The sequence below is a fragment of the Scomber japonicus genome, chromosome 10, assembly GCF_027409825.1.
Source record: "Scomber japonicus isolate fScoJap1 chromosome 10, fScoJap1.pri, whole genome shotgun sequence".
Taxonomy (NCBI): domain Eukaryota; kingdom Metazoa; phylum Chordata; class Actinopteri; order Scombriformes; family Scombridae; genus Scomber; species Scomber japonicus.
This window is the reverse complement of record NC_070587.1, coordinates 30,335,792-30,359,322: the sequence shown is the minus strand read 5'-3', so window position 1 is coordinate 30,359,322 and position 23,531 is coordinate 30,335,792. Positions and strand designations below refer to the sequence as shown.

The 23,531-nt window shown below is 38.5% G+C and overlaps 2 protein-coding genes across 2 annotated transcripts; both read left to right on the top strand.

Moving 5' to 3' along the window:
* The first annotated feature begins 529 nt into the window (after window positions 1–529).
* Window positions 530–13,114, top strand: ensab (endosulfine alpha b). Its single transcript, XM_053326302.1, has 3 exons — window positions 530–710; window positions 6,473–6,595; window positions 12,336–13,114. The coding sequence occupies exons 1-3, from the start codon at window positions 654–656 to the stop codon at window positions 12,504–12,506; spliced, it is 351 nt and encodes a 116-aa protein (XP_053182277.1). The 5' UTR covers window positions 530–653; the 3' UTR covers window positions 12,507–13,114.
* A 6,333-nt stretch (window positions 13,115–19,447) lies between these two features.
* Window positions 19,448–22,068, top strand: mcl1b (MCL1 apoptosis regulator, BCL2 family member b). The gene is made up of 3 exons (XM_053326294.1): window positions 19,448–20,053; window positions 20,735–20,985; window positions 21,164–22,068. Exons 1-3 carry the CDS (start codon window positions 19,591–19,593, stop codon window positions 21,278–21,280), a joined length of 831 nt encoding a protein of 276 aa, XP_053182269.1. The 5' UTR covers window positions 19,448–19,590; the 3' UTR covers window positions 21,281–22,068.
* Window positions 22,069–23,531: the final 1,463 nt, after the last annotated feature.

Sequence of the window (23,531 nt, the reverse complement as noted above, 5' to 3'; positions counted from 1 at the left end):
AACTTGTATTTTAGTAGAAATATACAGTACAAGCAATAAAATAATCCAAGTTAATGTAGCAACAGATTCCCGCGAATTGTTTGATTGACAGGCAGCAACAGCGTCAACGACAGGTAGCCAATCACAGAGGAGGGAGCTCGTTCTGAGGTTCTAACGTATAATTCTAACGACGTGATTGGCTGTTTACACGTGGTGTGTTCAATAATCAATTTAACACATTGAATAGTAAATTTTAACCAGCATGTTGTATCGATTATACACCTGTTTATGTTATTGAAGTGATTTATGTTGATGCAGTGTGGGCCCCAAGTCTCCATTTTGTCAAATCATTGGGCAAACGGAGCTGTCAATCACGGAGAGAGCTGCGCCTTCACTGACATCCCATTGGCTCGTCGTTAACCGTTCCTACTCCGCTATTGGTTACTGTACACGTCAGTCACGCGTTCGAACACGCCCCTCCTCCCCCCTTAGCGGTGATGTCACATCTCGTTACGCCATTTTTGTTGGGGAGCAGTCGTGTTCAGAAAAAGGAAGGATTAGACTCAGCACAGGTACATTAGTCGGTGCCTTTGTATACATATATATATACATTAATCTGTCTGAGCTCTCTGGGGCCAACAGGGGCACCCGTCTGTGCATCACACTCACACACAATGTCGTCAGAAAACCTGGACTCGGACACTCAGGTGGACTACGAGGACGAAAAGCAGGTGGGTTTTTAATGTTGTTGGCTAACTTAGCTGTAGCTGTAGCTGTAAGGTGGCTAACCATCAGCTAGCACAAGTGGAAGTGTTTTGCAGTGTTATGCTCAGCAGTGCAGCTAGACAGGAGGAGGATAGGAGGAGCACTGGAAGACTTTAAACACCATAAGCAGCTCATGCATGTGTTAAATATATTGCTTTATCATAGCTGTACTACCTTACAGAGACTTTGTTTTGTGCTCCTCTCTTTTGCATTGTGTCATTGGCTGAGGAGTGCTCAACAGCAAGGGCCTCATTGGTCTGTCAAAATGTGCCACAGAGGGCCCACAGCCTCCAGATAAAGACATAACTTCCCATGCATGCTCTCTGAAGCATGAAAACAACCTGCAATGCTACAATAAAACACTGTCTTAGCTCTGGATGCCACTTATAAGGCTCAGACTCCCTGCTCTTGTCCTCACAGTGACAACAACTGCAGTGAAGTGACAGAGCTTCCGCATTTCCACACACACACACACACACACACACTCACACTCACACACACTCACCCTGCCATAACAACAGCAAGGATGTGCTCATGCTTCAACACTCAATAATGCATTATCCACCACCCCAAAAAAATAAAGCAGGTGACAAATACTGCAATATCTTTGTCAACTTGGAAGAGCCTGCACAATTTGTTTCTACTGCTTGAATGGCATCACAAGTAGCAAGGATAGGAGCACAATAAATTATCACAACAAAGAAGATTAGATTAGATTAGATTGTACTTTATTAATCCCACAATGGGGAAATGTAACAGCAGCTAAACAGAAGCAGAGAGATGTGTAATATTAATATACACTACAGAAAAGAAAAAAATGGGTATCCACAACAAACAGAAATCCTTAAACATACACATATACAATAAATAAACAAACAAGGGTTAAGTCAACCAAGCTAAAACAAGCACCAGAAGTAAAAATAAGTACTAAAAGTAAAGTGACCAGAATACAAATAACATTGCACAGGATAAACAGTTTGCGATGTGAAAAATAATAAATACAGATATAAATATAAATATATTGTAAGAAAGCTGCTATTAATGTAAACTGGAGCTGGAGTACTTTAGAGAGAATTTGGGTCAATAGCAGCTTTATATAAGTTCATTTAAATATACAAGTTGTTACTGTTTCATATGAGAAATCCACCTTAATGATAATCAATGAGTAATAACTACATTATTCAACGTTGGCAAGCAGGTTGAGATTTACAAAGTTGACAAACCTGTTGGTGTCTGTGCTTAAACATGAACATGCACACATACTGGGAATGCTTTGTTTTCGTCAACTTTGAAGGGCCTTCAAATGTGTTTCTGCCTTCTAACCCTGCTGAAATAGCATTACAAGCAGCAAGGCAAAGTTAGGAGTATAATAAACAGGAAATGTCACAGTATCAACAAAACTGGTTTTAATATAAATAACAATATCCTCTTAAATATGAGCAACAGTGCAGCTGATGTTCATCACACTGTGTCAGTGCTTTAAAGGCAGAATAAGATATTCCTTTATTAATCCCACATGCAGCATCAGTACAAACAATAAATAATAATAAATAATAAGCAAGTACACAAGCTATAAGAAGATAATGTTATTACTTATTTACTATATTTTTACTATTATGTACCAGAGTAATAATGATGGTGAGTGATGATATAGCTGAGTTATTGTTATTGCATGGACTTTAAAGTATAAATATAAATATAAATACATATATATTGCACGGTTGAAATGAATAATGGTGTAAAATACTGATATTACAGGCAAACTGAGGCTATTGTCTGTTGGTGTTCTCAAGTATTTCTTATAGAGAGAATTTGGGGAGAAGTCTGCTTCAGTAGCAGCTTTGTATAGTTGTTACTGTTTTATGATAAATGTAAAGATAGTCAATAGATTAATATATGTATAATCCAACTATGGCTGCTCAGCAGGTTGAGATTCACAAAGTCCAGGCCTCTGTTGTCTAACCTGTTTGTGACTATGCTTGAACATGAACATGCACACATACTGCAGTGAATGGTGCTTTAACAACACTGCTATGATTAATCAATTAGTTGCCCACTCTTTTATATTAATCGCCAACTATTTTGATAATTGATTTAAGGGAAAAAATAGTCTCTGATTCCAGCCTCTCCAATGTGAATGTTTCCCTGTTTGTTTAGTCTACTGTGACAGTAAACTGAATAACTTTGTATTGTGGACTAAATGAGACATTTGAGGACATCATAGCTGGCTTTAGGAAAATGGTGATCGACTTATGGACCAAGCAACTAAACGTTTAATCGAGCAGCTTAATCTATAATGAAAATATCTGTATCTCACACCCACTGCTCAAACCCCCATCGTAAAGTTTGTACATGTGATGACGATTTGTGGGAATATTTAACTTGAATAGTGATAGTTGAGTCTTTTATCAGCTTTAGTTGAGATACAGATTCAGTGACTCACCAGAACAAGCAGATACAGGATCTATATCGTTCAATCGTGTAGAAGAAATAAGTCAATCTTTAAAGATACTCAAAGTAGGGCTGCAAGATATGGGGAAATAACAGTATCTGGATATTAAAGCCAGATATCTCGCATTCAATACGACTGTTGTTTGAAATTTATAGTTTAGCAACAGTGAAAATTTAGCATAATAATAATAATAATAATATATAACATTTTTCTGCAGCCTCTACTTTGCAAACAATGCTTTAACAATATTTTAAATGTAACAACAGTGAAAATGAAGTCTTTGGACTGACATTTGATATCGTCTATATCGTTGCTTTTTACGATATAAATATCTTTCAGGTTCATATCTAGATATAAACACAATAACTATACATCATCCAGCCCTAACTCAACGGGGGATTTCACAGCACAACAGTTTAAACAGTTTTAGAGGGCCGCTCAAAGTCCGTGATGTTTGATTCTGCAGTTTCTCTGCATCGGGGGCCGAATATAGTAGCTCATAAATTTCTCGTCATGGGCCCAAGTGAATCAGCACACTCAGTGCCACACGTCCGCCCCCCCTCCCTCCTCCCTCCCTCCCTCTCCTCCTCCTCCTCCTCCTCCTCCTGAGGGAATCTGTTCATCGGCTTCTGTGTCCTGAGTCACATTTTATCCCTGGCCCAGCAAGCTTTTGCAGGCTGAGTGCCCTATCTCGTGTGCTGTTTGCTTCAGGTAGACGTGAAGTGAGTGCAGAAGAAAAAAAGCCGGTGGAGTTGATCTGTTGTCCTGCGTGTGTGTGTGTGTGTGTGTGTGTGTGTGTGTGTGTGTGTGTGTGTGTGTGTGTGTGTGTGTGTGTGTGTGTGTGTCAAGGCTGCTCAATTAATCGAAATTTGACAATGATTACGATTTAGGGGTCAAACGATCTCAAAAGTAATAAAATCGAGGGGAAACGATTTTTAATAATAATGAGATAGCGCTCAATAACAAAGGTTTTATTTTGAAAAGCTTAGACAGGAAGCCGCTGCAGCACCGTTAGTTTAACAGAAGCTGAAACACACGTGAAATGTTTTAACTGTAAGTAAAAGTGCAGAGTTTCCAGCCTGCGTCAGACGATGCTGAGTTTACTGACTAATTATTAAAAACCTGGAAGTGATGGGTGAACTATCGTCATGGTAACTCACTCAGCTCTAATATCTCTGCACATTTTCTGCTGTGTGTTGCGTTAAGCAGCAGATAAAAGGCTGCTGCTGGGAGAGAAAATTATTTAAACCAAATGGACAATAAATGCAGCATGTTTCTAAAGTTAAAATCGTTTTAATAATCGCGATTTAAATTTTGACCCAAATAATCGTGATTATGATTTTTTCCGTGTGTGCGTGCTCTGACTGTTTCCTTAGCTACCGTTACCATGCCAACCGTCAAACCCCATGATTCACACTACACAAACAAGGTGTGTCCTGCTAACCTACATTACTGACCTTAATATCCACCTGACATGTACTCTAATGACTCTTGTTGGACCAGTTTGGTTGGAAGTGTTAGTCAGCAGCAAGGTTATTATAGTTTTAAAATTTTCTTTAGTTTTTCAGTTTGCTTTTTTATTTCAGTTTAGTTTTAGTTCATTCAACAAGTGATTTAGTAGCTTCAATTTAGTTTTTATTTAATCTTAGTTTTTCAGGTATTAAGAGAAAGCCTTGACTTGTAGAAGCTGAAAATATGGTTTATCATCAAGTCCTTTTTAATTTCATGCTTTAACCACGAAGATGAACTTTTCAAATTTGTGGGATTTTCCCTTTTTAGTTTTATCCCACAAATGTTCCCATAGGTCCTCATCACTATACATTTACTCTCATCTATCAGTAGGTCATACTACAAGTATATTCAATTTAGTTTTAGTTAGTTTTACATTGTTCATTGTAGTTTTTATTTAGTTTTTGGGGTTATTTTTTAATTGTATTTTTTATTTTAATTTCAGTTCAACTAAATTATTTTTTCATTGCTAGTTTTAGTCTTAGTTTTGGTGAACTATAATAACCCTGGTCAGGAGCAGCAACATATATATACACACAATGCTCTTATTGTCTACACACAAAATCCCCATAACCCCTCCTTGGTGTCGTAAGACCTGGAAAGTGTTGTGAAGTAATCGTTTCTTAACCGTAATTCTCTGATTTTTCTCTCCGCAAAAAAAACAACACATAATAATAACTAATGAATTCACAACAGAAAACAGGGGATCATGAGATTTACTGTAAACGTTGTTATTTATGGCAGCATGACCCCGAAAGGAAGCAGAAAACAAGGTTTGTTATGTCCACATGAACTGAAAAGGGCAGCATGTGCCAACGTGTAATTCAACAATTAACCACGCTCTGGTTTAAGGTCAGGCTTAAAGGAAACTCTCAGGGTTATGTGACCTCAAATTGTGCTTAAATGTTTTTAAATGTGGATTTTCTTTTTCTCACATTGCAGCAATAGTTGAACACATGAAATGATTTACTGAAGAGGACTTGTAGACTTCTGAGGGTCAGAGTTTATTCCTGCTAGTTTTAGCTTTAACTGATGTTGTGCCACTTCATTAATAACTAAAAATAATAATAATAACTTTATTTATACTTAAAATGCAGCTCAAAGTGCTTTACATTTAAATCAATTAAAACAAAGGCAAACAAGTACAGCAAGTTAAAATAAATAGCATGGGTTAAAAATAAAATACATTTAAATCATAGAAACATTGAAACATATACAAATAAATTAAAATACATTTAAAAGGGGAAACAAAATAAAAACAAGTGTAAAATATAAGATAAAACACAGATTAACTGAAAGCTTTGCAGTAAATGTGTGTTTTGAGCTCTTAAAAAAAAAAGAAAGAAATGTCCACAGAGGTTGAATTAGATTTGGCTCTCTGCTCTTACCAAAGCTTGCACAAATTACAGCCTCTGAGAGACTGAAGTTCATGCTGTGACTCATACCGTCACCAAGGATCAGGTTCATTGTCATCGTTTGTAGCCCCTTACACAGCAGAGCTTTTCATGAGTTTGACTGTTTTTGAAGAGTGAAGCCGACTCTGTGCTGCACGCAGACTTTACTTTACTGCAGGAATTCTTAGTGTTTGTTTTGTAGAAGCAGCAACATTTTTTCTGAGTCGTAAGGTTGAACTATAAATGACAACCTGTCACATAAACCAGCTGTTCCAGTTGTGCTTAATCTGAAAAGGTCTCTGAGCATGTTTCAGCTGAGACTTTTTGAATCGTCCTCCTGAGTATTTATGTGCGTCTCTTCTTGTCTCTGCAGGACTCCCAGGAGAAGAATGCAAACCCGGTGAAGGCGGAGGAGGCCAAGCTGAAGGCGAAGTATCCCAGCCTGGGCCAGAAACCTGGAGGCTCAGACTTCCTCATGAAGAGACTACAGAAAGGGGTAGGTGGCCGCGATTAGTTGGACTGCAACTGGTGATCAAATGTCCAAAAAAACCCAGCCCAAAATCAATCAGTTTATTATCATGTACGACACAGAAAAGCATCAGATATTCAGATATTCAGGCGTTTTCCCCCTCAAAAAAGCACTAAATGGCTATTTAACATTCCTCTATTCAAAATAAATAGGTGCCGACTAATTTTCTGTAGCTTGAGGAATCGTTGGAGCTCCAGAAATAAGAAGATTTAATGGAGGAAATTTGAGGCATTTTGCTTAAAAGACTTAAGAATAACTTATACATGTTGATCACTTTATTCATTTAACTGCTCAAAACCCAAATATAGTACAGTTATATATATATAATACAGTTTACTGTCATATGTGACAAAGAAAAACAGTCGTTGCAGCTCTATCAAAGACATAATTGAAACCTGTCATTCTTGACACTTAGCTGCTCATACAGGAGTTGGTGTGAGGTTTTTAAATATTGAAGTATTTTTAACTATATTGAGCTGCTGATTTCTATGCTGTGGTCAGTTTAATGCATCATCGTCACTTGATAGACGGCTGTGTTCGAAACCTCATACTACATACTTCTATACTACATACTTCCATCCTACACACTAAAGGACCAGATAGTAAGCAGACCGTTTACACAAGTAAACTACACAATAACCACAATGCATTTGGTTTCTACCCGAGCTGAAATCATCAGGCTGAAGCTGATTTTATTTTAGCACTAACTCTGTAAATAAACCACTTTATCCACATTTCTAACCTTTTTAGGAAGAAAGTAAAGTAGCCCTTTAGATCCACAATGTGACGCTAATTTGTCCAAATAACTCGAGCCACTCAAGTTAGGCGTATCGAGTAACACACTTCCTGTCATTTTCATAAAATAAAACACCTGTTGCCTTTTACTATTAAGAAAACCATAACGATAGAATTGGTGCTTATTTTGAAAACAGGAAGCGAACATACCCGCGCTGTAGCTAACTGATGTTTGTATTTTGGGTTTTTTTCAGAAGTTGCGTTGCATCTTGGGTAATTTGAGTGTGAGTAGTCAGCTCTTGATGCACACTCTGCATTTCTGGAGAATCTAGTAAACCATCCAGGAACTTCTCACATACTCTAAATCACATACTACAGTTGAAACACACTACATACTTCAAATGACGTCAGAGTTAGTACGAGTAGTAGGAAAGTATGAGGTTCCTCACAGAGCAGCAGCTTGTATGTAGAGCTGCCATTTTCTTCATCAGTCAACAATCTTGACAAGCTGAATCCATCGAAGGAAAGGAAAACAATCATTTTCTCTCCTGCCCCATGAAACCAACACATCCACATCTGTAGCAGCCTGTTGGATGGAATATATTTTTATTAGTAGTTTGAACAGCAGGGCAGATCACACACACACACACACACACACACACACACACACAAAGGCGTCATTCTCTCGCTCTCTCACTTTTTCCCACGCTGGAAAAAAACTGTTGCTCTCTCTCCTCCTACAACAACTGCGTAGATGCTACAGAGAAGTTGTGCCACCAGAGATTATATTGAAAGTCATTCTGGGAAATCACTGACTAGGAGTAGGAGTAGACGAGGCAGGCTGAAGCTCTTCTATCACAAGATAACTCCCTGAATGAACATCAGCGAGCAGAGAGAGAGGATGTAAAAAGTGTCTGGGTTTCTTTTACACCTTTTGGTTTTTGAGGTGGTGGTGTAGTGCTAGGTGGTATGACCAAAAAGGTATATCACGGTATTTTTCAAAATAAAAGCGGTTTCACGGTATATGACGATATTTTTTTTTCATGCATAATCAGCTGTTCACAAAATCTTCTGGAATCTACTGGTTGAGAGAGGAACTACTACTCTACTGCAGTAGTTTGACTTAGGATGGACTATTTTACTGTCATGATGAGTGAATATTAGTAACATCAGAGCTGCCAGCATTCCCGTTTCTCCCGTATTTTAGACTCATCTCCCGCGGCTCTCCCATTTTTCTCCCGGGAATCTCCCGTAATTTACAGCCCCAACTTTGTTTGTTAATAATAATGAGAAGCGCACAATAACAAAAGTTTTATTTTGAAAGCTTAGACAGGAAGCCGCCGCAGCACCGTTAGTTTGACAGAAGCTGAAACACACGTGAAATGTTTTAACTGTAAATAAAAGTGCAGAGTTTCCAGCCTGCGTCAGACGATGCTGAGTTTACTGACTAATTATTAAAAACCAGGATGTGATGCGTGAACTATCGTCATGGTAACCCGCTCGGCAGGCAAACATCTTCTGCTGTTTGTTGAGCAGAAAGACGTGCAACACTGAAATACTCCTGTATGGCGGTACATTAAAAATTCATATCATAATGAAAATATACACCTGTATCCAGTGTGAACCGGTATACCGCCCAGCACTATGGTGGTGGTTAGTTGAAAAGGCATAGTCTTGTGGATGTGTGTGATAAGATTTGTGCAATTTACTTTTATTTATATGTTCTTTATTATTGATATGTTAAAACGTTTTGATCATTTGATTCATTATTTCATTTGTATTTATATACTTAGAATAGTTTCCATTCGTTTCCGTTCTTCGTAATTAATTTTTTGGTATTTGTGATTGTATATAATTTTGGTATTTATGGTTGTTCTTTCCATAAATACCCAAATTATCAATTTATAGATAGATTAGAAAGTTGAACTGAAGTGACATTTATTTTGAAAAAAAATTCAAAATTAAAATCTTGTCTTGTTCATGTGAGCTGAGTATATCAACACACACACATATATATTATTATAATAGGGAATTTTAAACTAAAAAGAGCGTAAATTTAAAATACAGCAACTTGATTGGACTAAAGAGAAACCTGTAGATCATCTCTCCTCCATACTAAGTTTATGAATGCTCCTTTTAAGTTTTACAGGCTGCTGTCTAGACCACATAACAATCACTCAGCTTTCACATTTGTTTATCACCTTACAAACAAACAATGTTTCATTATATTCAGGTCTTCTCTTTCACCTTGTTTTTCCGTCTCCACCTTTTTTTTTTTTGATCTAAGTCACGTCTGGCTCTGGTGAAACATGTCTGCACACATGTCTGGTCTGAATGTGAGAGGTGTGCACACGCTGTTTTTAGATGTGTGGGAAACTTTGGTGCGTACTCATCGTTTGTGCATCTGGTTGCTGCAGGATGTCAGAGTTCAGAGAGTCGCCTTTCACCAGCGCAGCCAAACTATCTTTCACATTCACACACAAATGTTCACTCATATATAAGAGAAATATACAGAAGTAGAATATAGTGAAGAAAGGATCTGATCAGTCAAACTCTTATTTTTTATTTATATAGCACCTTTCATATAAGCTAGTGTAGTTCAATGTGCTTTACAGTTAGTTGGTTGATAAGCTGATAATAAGACAGAACAAGTGACAACATAAAGAAAGGGAATAAAAAGACAAAAATCAAATTAAAAGGAAGAAATTGAGACCAATGCACGCAAGAGAAAATGCACTTTACATTTCAGCAATCTCAAAGTGCTACAGAGTAGAAAATAAAATAAAAAGAAAAGGTTAAAAGATAACATATAAAAGACACTTAGCAAAATGCTTTAGTAAAAAGATGTTAATAAAATAAATAAATAATAAATAATTAAGTAGAATAAGAGAGAAAAAGAGAAAGGGTTTATTGAAAGTTACGGGTATAAAAAAGGTTAAAATAGATAAAAAATACAAAATAAAAGATTAAGTTTAATAAAAGCTGGACTAAAACTAGGTTAAAAAAAGACAAGAAATAAAAGCTACAGAATGATAATAAAATAATGTTAAAAAAAAGTCACATCAAAACAAATACAATAAAATGGAAAGAACAAAATGACTATAAAACAATTCACTTTCATTTTGTGTTGGTGTTGGGTACTTTCCTCCTCTTCTCCTTATCTTTTTATAAAAGACCCTGTTTTACACCCGTCCTTAACAAGCGTCTCGATCCGATCACAAGTGGACAGCTGAGACACATTTGCTGTTCACACTTGTTCTCCGTTATGTGTCTCGAGCTGAGCAGCTGTTTACGTCACAGCTCACAGTTATTACATCAATCTAGACGAGCACCAGAGTTTAAGTCTAGGCTAAATGCTAAATGGACTTTATATTGAGCTTAATGGCACTTTTCTTGCACTACTCGGCTCTACTCGGTTCGGTTTGGTACCAGGAACGATCTTTTCCAGTACTTCATAGTTCCTCCTCAATGTGGGTGGGGTCATCATAGCAATGCTGCACCAAACTGCTGTGACTTCGTTTTATAGGCGACACAAACACATAAACAATGGAGGACATGGAGGTGATGGTGTACTTGTTGCTGTATGAGGCTTTCTGTCTCACACAAAGCAACAACATTGAGCCGTATGGTTGTAACACTGTTGCCGGTATTTAAAAATGCCAGGTTTGATTCTTGTGTGGGACGGCTTCTGACCAATCAGTGGCCGGCAGTCTGATGACGTCACATTTAGTATCGGCTCGGCTCGCTTGGAACCCCAGCAGAGCAGATACTAAAAAAGTAGCAGGTACCAGGTACTATCTAGGGCTGCTTGATTGTGGAAAAAAATCATAATCACGATTATTTGGGTCAAAATTGAAATCACAATTATTTAAACGATTTTTATTAAACTGCTGCATTTCTTGTACATTCGGCTTAATTCATTTCCCCTCCAATGGTATTTAAAAATGCCGGGTTTGATTCTTGTGTCAGGGGGCTAATGACTCTTCTGACCAATCAGTGGCCAGCACATTTTTAGTATCAGCTGGGCTCGCTTGGAACCTCAGCAGAGCAGATACTAAAAAAGTAGCAGGTACCAGGTAGAGCTGGGCAATATATTGAAATTATCGAAATCGTGATATATCATCAGAGTTGTCTTTTCCTGGTTTTAAAGCTGCATTACAGTAAAATATGTAATTTTCTGAACTTAACAGACTGTTCTAGCTGTTCTTTACCTTTTACCCACTTTCTCATTATATCCACATTACTGATGATTATTTATCAAACATTTCATAGTGTAAATATTTAGTTAAAGCATCAACAGTCATCTCTATAATATTGTTATAATAACGATATGGAGGTATTTGGTCTAAAATATTATGTTATTTGATTTTGTCCATATGGCCCAGCTCTAGTACCGGGTACTGTCCCTAATGGAAAAGCATACAAAACAGAGTAGAGTCAAGCTGAGTAGTGTTGGAACTGTAGTGGAAAAGCCTCTCAATAGTCTCTCAATATGTTGTGGGAAACACTGATGACGTATTTTCCTGTTACATTCTTGGCCATCAGGACACATTAATGTTTACACTACAGAGGCAATCTCGGTAAGTGGTTTGAGTTTGGTATTTAGCGCTGAACAGGGTCAAAGATGCACATGCTGGATCTGTGTGCCAGCTGCAGTTTTTCAGGTGTTTGTTGTGCCTGATGCAAAAAAACATGAAACAAGCCTTATTGACACTTCTGAAGACTCTTATTAACTTTGGCAGACGGAGGAGTTTGTCTTTCATTTCTTATATTAGGATTTTATTTTGAAGGCCAGTATGAACAGGTGGAACAGCTGAGGGAGCAGATAAGTCTTTACATAGTAGATCTGGGCATTTTAGTGTTGAGTATTGTTTTTATTTGAAATCCACAATGTCTCTTGATGAAAACCGCTTATTTGTTTTTGCTCAATAGAAATCACTTTTTCCTCTTTCTCCTTTTTACCATTTCACAGCAAAAGTACTTCGACTCGGGCGACTACAACATGGCCAAAGCCAAGATGAAGAACAAGCAGCTTCCTGTGGCGGGGCCCGACAAGAACCTGGTGACAGGCGATCACATTCCCACGCCACAAGACCTGCCGCAGAGGAAGTCCTCCTTGGTGACCAGCAAGCTAGCCGGCTAGCCTTCATCGTCTCAGAAGCACCCTCACTCCCTGGGGCTCCCGGCAAACGTCCTTCCTCCTCCTCTTCCTCCTCCTCCTCCTCCTCCTCGCCCATGTTCCCAATATGTCCACCCCTCCCTTCTTCTTCTCCCTTCCCCCCCGTTTTCATCCCCCAGGCACCACTTGGCTTTAACATATCGGGCAGAGTTGTATAAGTTTGAAACTCCATTTGCTTGTATGTGGGTGGGGCGGGGGGGTGGGAGGGAAAGGAGGTTTAAGCGGCCCCCCCTCTCTTCTAGTGCGAGGTCGCCCGCCTTTTTCTGCCCTCTCACCACGCACAGCTCTGCCCCCCTCTGCGCACTCTTGCTCTACCGCCTCCCCCTCATGTCTTGGTTTTCCGGTGTTTCCGAGATGCATCACAGTAGGTGTGTGTCATTGGGCAAAAAGGGTTGGATGGGGTGAGTTAATGCACTTTGTATTCTGTATAGTATGTTTGGGGTTTTTTTTGTTTTTTTGTTTGTTATGCATCTTGAATGACACCAAAATAATGTGTGTATAAGGGAGTTAGGAACCATGATCGCAGCGAGTTCTTCTGATCTTTACGTTCCCTTATCGACGCTGGTTGCAGGCTTCGGCTTCGGGGGGAGGAGGGGAGGGCGGGTTTTGGAAAGATGTATGTGAATATTTGCTTGCATACCAAATCTGTGATGGGCTGCTGCCTGACTTTTAAAGAGGTCTCTAGTGTTGACTGACACTGAGACCACGTTTTGGGGGATTGGGAGGCTTCCTTTCATCTCAGCCTTCGGTCACATTTCGGCAAACAAAAAAACACGAGGTCATCTGCTGCAGCTCAGCCAAACGGGAATTTGAAATGCCACTTCTTCTTCTTCTTCTTCTCTCTCTCTCTCTCTCTCTCTCTCTCTCTCTCTCTCTCTCTCTCTCTCTCTCTCTCTCTCTCTCTCTCTCTCTCTCTCTCTCTCTCTCTCTCTCTCTCTCTCTCTCTCTCTCTCTCTCTCTCTGCTCATGTTGCTTTAATTCTTGACTCCCTTTTTGCTCCTGTTCTCTCTTGATACGCTGCATGATTGTAACATGTAACAAACAGATTTTTTTTTTTTTTTTTTTTAAACAGGAGTGGGACGTCTGCTTTAGTGGTGATAGGAAGTGTCAAAACAAACACACACACACACAAAGCTCCAAAATGTCCACAGTCACACTTCTTATTTCCTTTCCCTTTGCTGTCCTGACAATCCATGTACACACACTCCTGTTTGCAGCCCAGGGCAAGAGCCAGCTGAGTATATCCTCGTATTATTTTTAAAGGCTGGGAAGTCTGCCAATCTGTCTTCAGTCTTAGTTTGGTTGCTGTTGAGTTGCATCAAGACGTGTGTTTACTATGAAGCTAAAAGATGTGTGTGTGTGTGGGGGGGGGGGGTTGAAGCAGCCTGCAATAGAGTGTATGCTTCTGTAAATAATACTCAAACAAGCACGTAATTCCTGATAAGCTCAGCGCTTTGAAGACCAGACCAGCTAGCATGCCTGAGAGAAATGGTAGTGCTCCATCAACTCATTTGGGATTACACCGTGGGATTTCTGGCATGGAAATTCAACGCTTTTACCAATCGAGCTAAATTCACACTGCAGCTATCAGGCTCAGACAGTGGATACACATGTCTTTCCAATGTGACTGTTACCATGTAATCATCTGGCTCGGCATTGTGATCAGATGAGGCAGCCAAAAGCCAGTCTGGCGCGCGCTCTGTTTGGATGTCATGGAGATACGAACAGTAATGCGGCCGCCATAGCACGGCTGCTTTATCCCATCACATAAGTCACACCGAAAAGACAAAAGTAACCGTCGTCGTAGCCTTTATAGTTTTGTCTCACAATGGCACGTGTGCAGTAAAAAAAATTAGTTTCTGAGATATTTGGGACCGACCAAAAGAATGACTTGTTCAAGCTGCTTGTTACGGCAAAAAAAAAGGATGTTGATTTAGTCTTTTTTCTTGGGAGACTGTTTTCTTCACGTTTTAACACTTTAAAATGTTTCTCACAGTGAAACTAAGCAGGTTCCTTGATTTTTGCCAACTTAGGCAACTCACATTGTGAAACACTAACTCAAGTAAGGAAATTATACTGCTTTACATCCCTAAAACCATATCTGGAGTAAAGGCCTACATCTACCCTCAGTGCCCTGTAGAACAATGTTTTTTGTTTTTTTTTCTTCCCGTACTGACACACTACACAGACTGATCTTTGATCTCAGGGGTGTCAGAGGGTAAACACCAGGCAACCTGATAACCACAGGTGTCAGCCCAGCTCCCAAGATTGTCATCACGGGCCTAAAGTGGGACACTGTGTGCCTGCAGGATACACTCACTCCAACACTTGGCAAAGCAGGGAGAGATTTTATAACACATATGAGGGCAAAGTGTGAGCGTGTGCTCTGCACTCGAGTCCCACCTGTTTAGGTGGTTCAACCTTTGAAAGGGGTCAATGAGTTATCAACGAGTCAGATCTGTTGATAAGTCACGCATGCAGTCCGCACACTCATGAGTCTAAACTGGATACCAGCGCTCACTGAGAATCAGCCTCCTTGTATAAAACTGCTTCAGGGAACCTTCACGAATGCACACTCCACCACCACGTAGGCTAGGTGATAGGGTGCATGCACCATCACATACTCAACCTCACTCGTTTTTCATTGAGACTTTAAAATGTGTCAAATTTGCAGTGGGTGAAAGAGAACTGACCTGTACGTATGTGCTTGTTATGGTGATGTATGAATGCACTGCTTTTTTCTCTGTTCCAGCCATTGTAAATAGACTTAAACAGGAAGGGATTTCTGTGTTGTTTCCCACCTGCTTTCACTCTTTCATAGCCTGAGCTATTTCTGAGTCAATGGTTCCTCTCTCCTTTTTGAGTTTAACACTACTTCTGCTGTATCTTAGTGTATTGCAGAGGCTATGTGAATCTGTATCATATGAAAATATGTGTAAATGCTGCTGATTCAAAGACAAATCTAAGAGATGATACCCTGTAAAGAACACCTGTCCTCTGATTCTACCAGTCTTGACTTCCTTCTCCCCAAGTATCTCCGTTTCAGAGTCCTAAAGCTCCTGTGGCAAAGACGATCCATTTTCAGACTGTGGTAAACTTAAAACGCTCATGCAAAATTCTACCGTTAAAATTGTGAGGGTGTGTTGTTGTTGAATTGAATCCAGTTTTTGTTTTGTTTTTTTGGTCTGGACAGAGCTTAATAGAAAAGTCTGGAAGCCTTTATATCACTTTGAATGCCAAGAACAGACCATTTAGCCTCATGTTGAGTTTTAAAAGCCGACAGTCTCCAGCTTTAAGATGTAAAAGAAGAAAAAAAAAAAGATTTGGGTGAATAAGCTACAACATGTTTTATGAAACAACAGTGGACAGGAGTTCTTGAATGCTACTTGATGTCTGGCTTTGCACGGAGCAGTTCAACGAGAGAAAATAGGGTATGTTTCAAACCCAATACACAGGGTGTCTCTCGTTCAGCTATGATAAACACGTGCCAGAATGTATAAAGAAATGACAGGCTGTGTGCTCTGAAGTACTTTTTGTGCTGCTTTTACCTTTATCTGTTTTCTTGTTGTTTTGCAAAGTAAATGTTTCTCTTTTGTTTTGTTTTTTTTCTTCTTCTTCTTGTGTTCTCTTATTTCATGATTAGTATATATTTCATTCTTGGCCCAAGATAACTGCAGGGAAAAATCAGAGGCACCCTTGCTTCCAAGAAAAATAAATAAATAAAAAAAGGGTTTACATGATAAAAGAGGATGACTGGAGAACACAGGAATGATTTTAAGATTTCAGAAAGTACAGGAGAATGTTTCAGTTCTGTGGGAGTAGGTGAGAGGATTTTTGTCAGTATTTGAAATAAACTTTTACATTAATAAGATTTATTTTGTTGTTTTTCTTGAGCTCGGGTCTCTGTTCTAGTTGTAAGGAAGAGAAAAGGTCCCATGTTGAGGCGTTAAAGGCTTTAAAGAACAGGTTTTCAGTTTTTAAGTCTGCCTTAAAACAACAGTCGGGAGCCCACATTAACATAAAGTGTGTTTTTCTTGCTGTAATGATTCCTCCTGTTCATACTGACTATTAGATCCCTCAGTAAACGACACAATCCACAATCCATCTAAAGTTAACCTTCCTGTCGTCCTCCTGGGTCAAATTGACCCGTCTGTTTTGACTGTTCCTTCTTTCCTCCCTTCCTTCCTTCCGTCTGTCCTTCCTCCCTCCCTCCTTCTCTCTTTCCTCCCTTCCTTCTTTCCTTTCCTTCCCTCCTCCCTTCCTTACTTCTTTCCTCTGTCCTTCCCTTCTTCCCTTCCTTCCTTCCTTCCCTCCTTCCTTCCTCCCTCCTACTTTATTCCCTTCCTTACTTCTTTCCTCTGTCCTTCCCTTCTTCCCTTCCTTCCTTCCTCCCTCCTTTCCTTCCCTCCTTCTTCCTCACTTCCTTCCTTGACTCAAGGACAACAGGAGGGTTAATATGAAGCTTCAGCGTCCAAATGAGTCAAAACGTCATCATCTTTGTTTCAACGTTTCAGTCTTTTTAGTGCCAAAGTCTTTATGTTACTATACTTCCATCACAGCTCAACAGGAAACACTAAGAGGGAATTTGATGCTAAAAAGACTGTAAATGTGTCAGATATCACTTGATATGACTAACTCAACCTGCTGAAGCCTCATATAAGCTTCAAATCTACTTTTAAATGATTAACGTATTTTTGCTTCTGTCACTCCCATTGAAAGCACATTTGAAGATCTTTTAATAGTCAGTATGAACAGGAGGAATGATTACAGCGAGGAAAACCTCTTTCACTGTTCATATGGACACCTGACTGCTGGTTTAACACACCACTTGGAGAAAAAAATGTGAATGCATCTTTTAAAACTTGTGAGTAAACAATAAAGAAGATGCTGGAAGAGTAGTACCTCCATCTAACCACCAGGTGGCAGCACTGTCATTCAATTCAGACATGTGGATAGAAAGTTGTAGTAACTTCCAGACAAAAAAAGAAAAAAGAGGGTAATATTTTCCTGTTGTGGAATTGTACCACATGTCAAAATGTCTCATAGACTGGTATGACAAAAAAAACCCTGCTGTTATTAAACTTCATGAAATGTGTCAATATAGCCTTATATAACAACAGTGTTATCTAGGACAGGGTGTGGGACAGGAACAGCTATACAAATATATCATCTTTCATTTACTGCAGTAAATAACTTGCATTTCAGTGCAGTCTACAGTCTTTGTATTAACACAGGATCAGTAGCTATAACTGAGATCAAAGTTAAAAATAATAAAACTTTGATTAATGCACCATAACAGCTGCACAACACAACTGCACTTTTGCTGAATATATAATATCATAGTTAAAACAGGTTCAAACTGTAATATTAGATAGAAATGTTAGATTGAACAATTTAAGATATAGTAATAGCATGTTATTTTCATCATAATAATTATAAATGATAAGATATTCCTTAATTAGTCATTAGTAATGGGGAAATTGATATTATTGCAGAAGCAAAGTAGACAGTAAAAATAGAAAAGTGTCAATGAAAGAGCATAAAGAGCAATAAATAATAAGTCAAAAATCAATAAAAACAATAGTAGTAAAAAATATAATGAAATAATTCTAATAATATGAAATCAAATTCACAGAATATGAAAAACGCCATAAAAAACATGCAAACATTAAAAAAACAAAGGCAATAAAAACATACAATCAGTAAAGCAGAAGAAAAAAAAGTAATAAAAATAATTAAAACATAAAAGCCTATAAAAATATAAAAAGTAAAAACAGTCAAAGAAAGGACATACAAGAGAAACTAGCACTAAATCAATTGAAGGTGAACTTGAAAATAGTATATAAAGTAGTATTATTATAGCCTTTAATGGAGATGTTATTAATATCAGTAATGCTTCCAAGTATGCCTCTATTTACTATTTCTATTTCTATTTCTATTTTCTAGCTATCATATTTCCCCCTTAAACAACATATTCACTTTCTATGTCATGGAAAAATACAAAAAAATAATCCACATATCAATCACAATTATTTTAACCCCTGCTGCTTCATGGTTTGAGCTCCATCATCACCATCATCATCATTATTATTATAATAATGGCACCTCCTAAACCATTTTAAGGTGATATTGCACAATTGAACTGAAAATAGTAGTATATACTGTACCAGTCAAAAGTTTGGACACACTTTCTCATTGATGTGAAAGGGAAAGTGTGTCCAAACTTTTGACTGGTACTGTATATAAATGTATTTTTATTATAGCCTTTAAGGATGATGTTATTAATATCATTAATGCTTCCGAGTATGCCTCTATTTTCTTTATAAATATACTATTTCCAATCAGGAAGGAAACCCCTCCCCCTTAAACTATATATATACATATTCACTTTGTATGTCATGGAAAAGTACAAAAATAATCCATATATCAATCACAATAAATATGACTATCATTTAAATAAGTATAAATATATAAATGTAGTATTATTATAGCCTTTAATGGTGATGTTATTAAGATCATTCATCTTTATCTTTATTGTGCCTCTATTTCCTTTATAACTATAATATTTCCCCCTTAAACTACACATATAGTGTATATATTCATTTTCTATGTAATGGAAAAATACAAAAGAAAATCCATCTATCAATCACAATCATTTTAAACCCTGCTGCTCCATCTTTTGAGCATCATCATCATCATTATTATGATTATAATAGTGGTACATCTTTTGTGTTTTTGTTCAAATATCTTTCAAACTAACCAAAACAACAAATGAGCACAATTTGAACCAAGGCTGTTTGGGGAAAGTACGTAAGAGTGACGTGTGCGTACGTGCCGTGACGCGTCACGCACAAGTTTCAATATAAAGGCATTGCCTACGTGCGAGTGTTTCCGTTCCTCTTCAAACGGTCATGGAGGACGTGTAATCGCTACATTGCCAAGGCTAGCTTTTTTTTTGTTTTAACATACACAGGCTAGCTTTAAAATCGTCTAGAGTTTGCCGAAGAAATTATTAGACGTAATTCTTAAAAAAAAAATCAGAAACGAAATGAATATTGTCAACAAAGCGAAAGGGACCGCGATGGCCAGCTTATTATTCGCTCAAAATGGAGTCGTGGAGGGCTCCGTGCTCAGGGCCCCAACCATCGACTCACACAACGGGATTGTAAGCACTAATATCACTGCGAAACAGCGACCGACTTCACTCGTGGTAAACCCGAAAAACAGAAATGGCTATGCAACAAAAACTACTACCCTGCGGGAGGGAAGCAGCGACATTGAAGACGGATCTTTGCCGTGCTCGCCGGAGCTGCAGTCAGACAGCGACCCCGACGTCTCTGGATGCCCTGCAGAAGACGAAGCGCTGGAAATTGACACCAGGCAACTCATTAAACATTTCCTCAGAGACTATACCGGACTTTCAAAACCAAGGTGGAGTGAAAGCAAGCCTCTGTCCACAATGAAAAGAGTCGTGGAAGATGTATTGGAGAAACACAGATATGCATATAATGGTAGGTGTCTGTTCTTGTATATACGTGTGTGTGTGTGTGTGTGTGTGTGTGTGTGTGTGGAAAAGCTAATATAGCTACTGCTTTAGCATTTGTACAGCCTCAACTACTACAAGCTGTGTTTTAACTGTATTACACTCCTCACCACAGACACCATGTTTGAGAACTACTGCTTTTGGGGACTGTAGGAGCCATTTTATTCTCACAATAATTACCAATACAATACTTGTATTCATGCTAGATTTAACTATATAGTAGGTAAGCAATCTGTTTAATGAATAACAATGATTATAATGCTATTAAGTTAATCTGTGCAAGGTGAATCTCTGAAATGCTTCAGTGTTTTAACACGTAATAGAGAAAATAAGAGTTTGAATAAAAATGTTTTATAGATATAGTTTATCCATCCCCATAGGAAAGAAATGCATGTATCCATACAGTAGTACATGTAGCTCATACATAAATAAGAGCAAATATACAAAAATCCTAAGTTAAAAAAAAATGATATATGCAAGAAAATTATTTTAAGAGGAGGAAATACAATATCATTATAAAGTCTGATGGCTAAAGGTAGAAAGCCTGTTTTTAAAAGAGTCTGTACTGTCTGAAATGTTAATCTTAAATGCACCAAAAAAAAAAAAAAACAAGTGTCTAACCCAGATTTTCTCGTTTTTGTTTTTAAAGGTATGATAAACAAACTGTCACTGGATGACAGGGACGATGACATGAGGTTCGTGAGTGCTGTAGCCACTAGCCTCTTCGCAGACAGGACCACCAACTGGGGCAGGGTTGCCAGCCTGGTGGCCTTCGGGGCCGTCGTATGTCAGTACTTGAAGGAGAAGGGCAGGGAGAACTGTGTGGAGCTGGTTGCAGAGGAGATCTCCATGTATCTGCTGACTGATCAGAGGGATTGGTTAATCAAAAACAATGCCTGGGTAAGTTTTTGTTGAACGACTGAATGACAGGATGTAGTTGTTTTAGAAAAACCAACAAAGTACCTGATTGCATAACCTGGTCTCATGTAGCAAGAAAAGTCTGCGTGTACAATGAACAAGCGACTTTGCCCTTGTGCGTCACCGTCAGATTTCTAATCTAATCCTTTTCTTTCTCCAGGATGGCTTTGTAGAATTCTTTCGGGTAGCAGACCCAGAGTCTACAGTGAGGAACACACTCATGGCCTTTGCCGGATTTGCTGGTATCGGGGCAACGTTGGCCCTGTTGATCAGGTGAATAAGTTGGACTCAAGACCTTTTTTTCCTTTTTAAAACGTGAACAAGACATAAGTGGACAATATCTTTTGCGTTCTTCACGTCTTGTCTGGACTAAGGAGAGTACACCAGGGGTTCCTTTTTTTTTTTTTTTTTTTTTTTCCCCAGCCTCCCTCCTTCCAAGTTCTAAATGCTAAATGGAAAGACTTTGCTTTAAATAACAAACTCCTTACACGATTAAGTTCTATTTAAATTACAAAGAAATTTTATTTTTCTATTGTTAAATGTAAAATAAATGCTTTAGGGTAGTAATGGTTATGGGGGAACTATCTCTCATTTGTAGCTTAATGTTCGGCTGATTATGTTTACATGTTGATCTAACTATATATCATACCTTTCTGGATGGAGGAGGGGGGTGGAGGCTGCATTTTGTCCCCATTATCAAGCAGTAATGACACCCATTCACAATCCTTTAGTGGAGGCTTTGTATGGACACTAGAGGACTGGTGTGGATTTGCATCTGTGTAGCCCTACTTCCTCATTATGGAAATGTTGGATCTGCGCTGGGGGAAACAGGAACAAGAACATAACAGGACGTTTCGCTTATCAGCAGCCTGGAAAGTTTGAGTCTGGAAGAGGGGACTGAATGGAAATATGATGCAGATGGTCTTGGTCTCAGAGAGCTGTACTAACCGCTAACAATGATACTGGTATGAGACTGCAGACAATGATGATAGTTCAGATCCAGATGTAAGCTAAGATATCCTGAGTTTTAGTTAATAAAAGAATGCGCAGTTCATTTTTGATTGACATTTTTGATGCCTCATTCTGTTTGGGAGGGGGAGGGGGGGGGAGGGGGACACTGAAAAAGCTTAAAACACAGCCTACATTTACACCTATACTGCTTCTCTTGTGCTGCAATGAATCATCCCTCCCTCTCTATCTCTCTTTCTCACTCTTCCTCTAACTTACTTTCTTTCTACACTAATTTTACCTCCTGTACACATGTCAAAACCTCTTTGATGTTTATTCACACCATAACCCAAGATAGAGCAATGGCAGCCGTTTCCTAGAAGTTTGATGAGGCGGTGATAGCGCCTCCATCATAACTTGAGCACTCAGCTGTAGCCTAGCCGCAATTTTTTTTTCTCTTGCGAGTTGCAATGGTGGTGGTGTTATCTGCTGCAAAGAGCTGGTGCACATCTTCGCTACGTGCTGCAGCAGCGCCTCAACTTTAAGATTGTGAAACTGGGGTAAACAGTTCACAACATCCTCTATATTGCATAACAAATGTCTATTTCCTGGGTTGGAACTTTTTTGGCTGCCTTAGAAACTGGTGACAAAAATCATACATGGTGTGCTTTTGATTGGATATTAAACTGTTGCATAATCTATTTACAGTAATTCTGTTAGGTGTTAACTCTTTACAACCCACGTACATCTCTGATATGGTTGTTGTCCACTAAGACCACAACTCCACCCTGTTCTGGGAAACTGTTGCTTGTAGGGTTGCACCTTTTTAATCTATATGTGGCTATAGTGGTAACAAACAATTATCTTGTAATTAGTAACAATTGATCCTATACACTGGACAGTTTTGCATTATAAAACCATCTAAACCACACATATAACCCATGTTTGACACAAAAAACAGATTAAATAAACAACAAATTAGTTTAATGTCAAATTAAATGACACAAAAGGACAGTATGTTGCTGTCTATTCAACAACTGGTCAGAGTAAATGAGAGAAGTATGCAACACAGCAAACTGTTGCACAACTTCTAGCTTCATTAGAAGACATACTTGCATCAGACTAGATGTGTGGACATGCAGTCACTGGCTTCTTCATTAGGTTCATCTGTGCAATCTTAATTAAATCCAATGCAGCAGCTCTGCTCTATAATTCTACATTTATGATGTTCATACATTATCAATGAGGTGATAAATCTACTTTGTTTATTATTGAGGTCATACTAAGTGATGGTAGAGTACTAGGGTGCATTATATTGACTGGTGTTCCTAATATTTTGTCCACCCTATTAACATGCATGAGAGGGGCAAAATAGGATTACCAGTCAATATAATGCATTTCAGTACTCCACCACAGCTTAGTATGATCTCAATAATAAACATTAAGCAGATTTATCACCTCCATTGATAATGTATAAACTTTATAAAAGTAGCATTTAAAGCAGAGCTGTTGTATTGGATTGAATTAGAGTGCACAGGTGAACCTAATAAAGAGACCAGTGGCTGTATATGACTAACTTT

What these genes read in the sequence shown, in the direction of transcription:
- ensab (XM_053326302.1), top strand. Translation starts at nt 654, where the DNA reads ATGTCGTCAGAAAACCTGGACTCGGACACTCAGGTGGACTACGAGGAC. An exon ending in ACTACGAGGACGAAAAGCAG is followed by an intron (nt 711 to 6,472) that starts GTGGGTTTTTAA and finishes TTGTCTCTGCAG; the next exon opens with GACTCCCAGGAGAAGAATGC. An exon ending in TGAAGAGACTACAGAAAGGG is followed by an intron (nt 6,596 to 12,335) that starts GTAGGTGGCCGC and finishes ACCATTTCACAG; the next exon opens with CAAAAGTACTTCGACTCGGG.
- mcl1b (XM_053326294.1), top strand. Translation starts at nt 19,591, where the DNA reads ATGAATATTGTCAACAAAGCGAAAGGGACCGCGATGGCCAGCTTATTA. An exon ending in ACACAGATATGCATATAATG is followed by an intron (nt 20,054 to 20,734) that starts GTAGGTGTCTGT and finishes TTGTTTTTAAAG; the next exon opens with GTATGATAAACAAACTGTCA. An exon ending in TAATCAAAAACAATGCCTGG is followed by an intron (nt 20,986 to 21,163) that starts GTAAGTTTTTGT and finishes TTCTTTCTCCAG; the next exon opens with GATGGCTTTGTAGAATTCTT.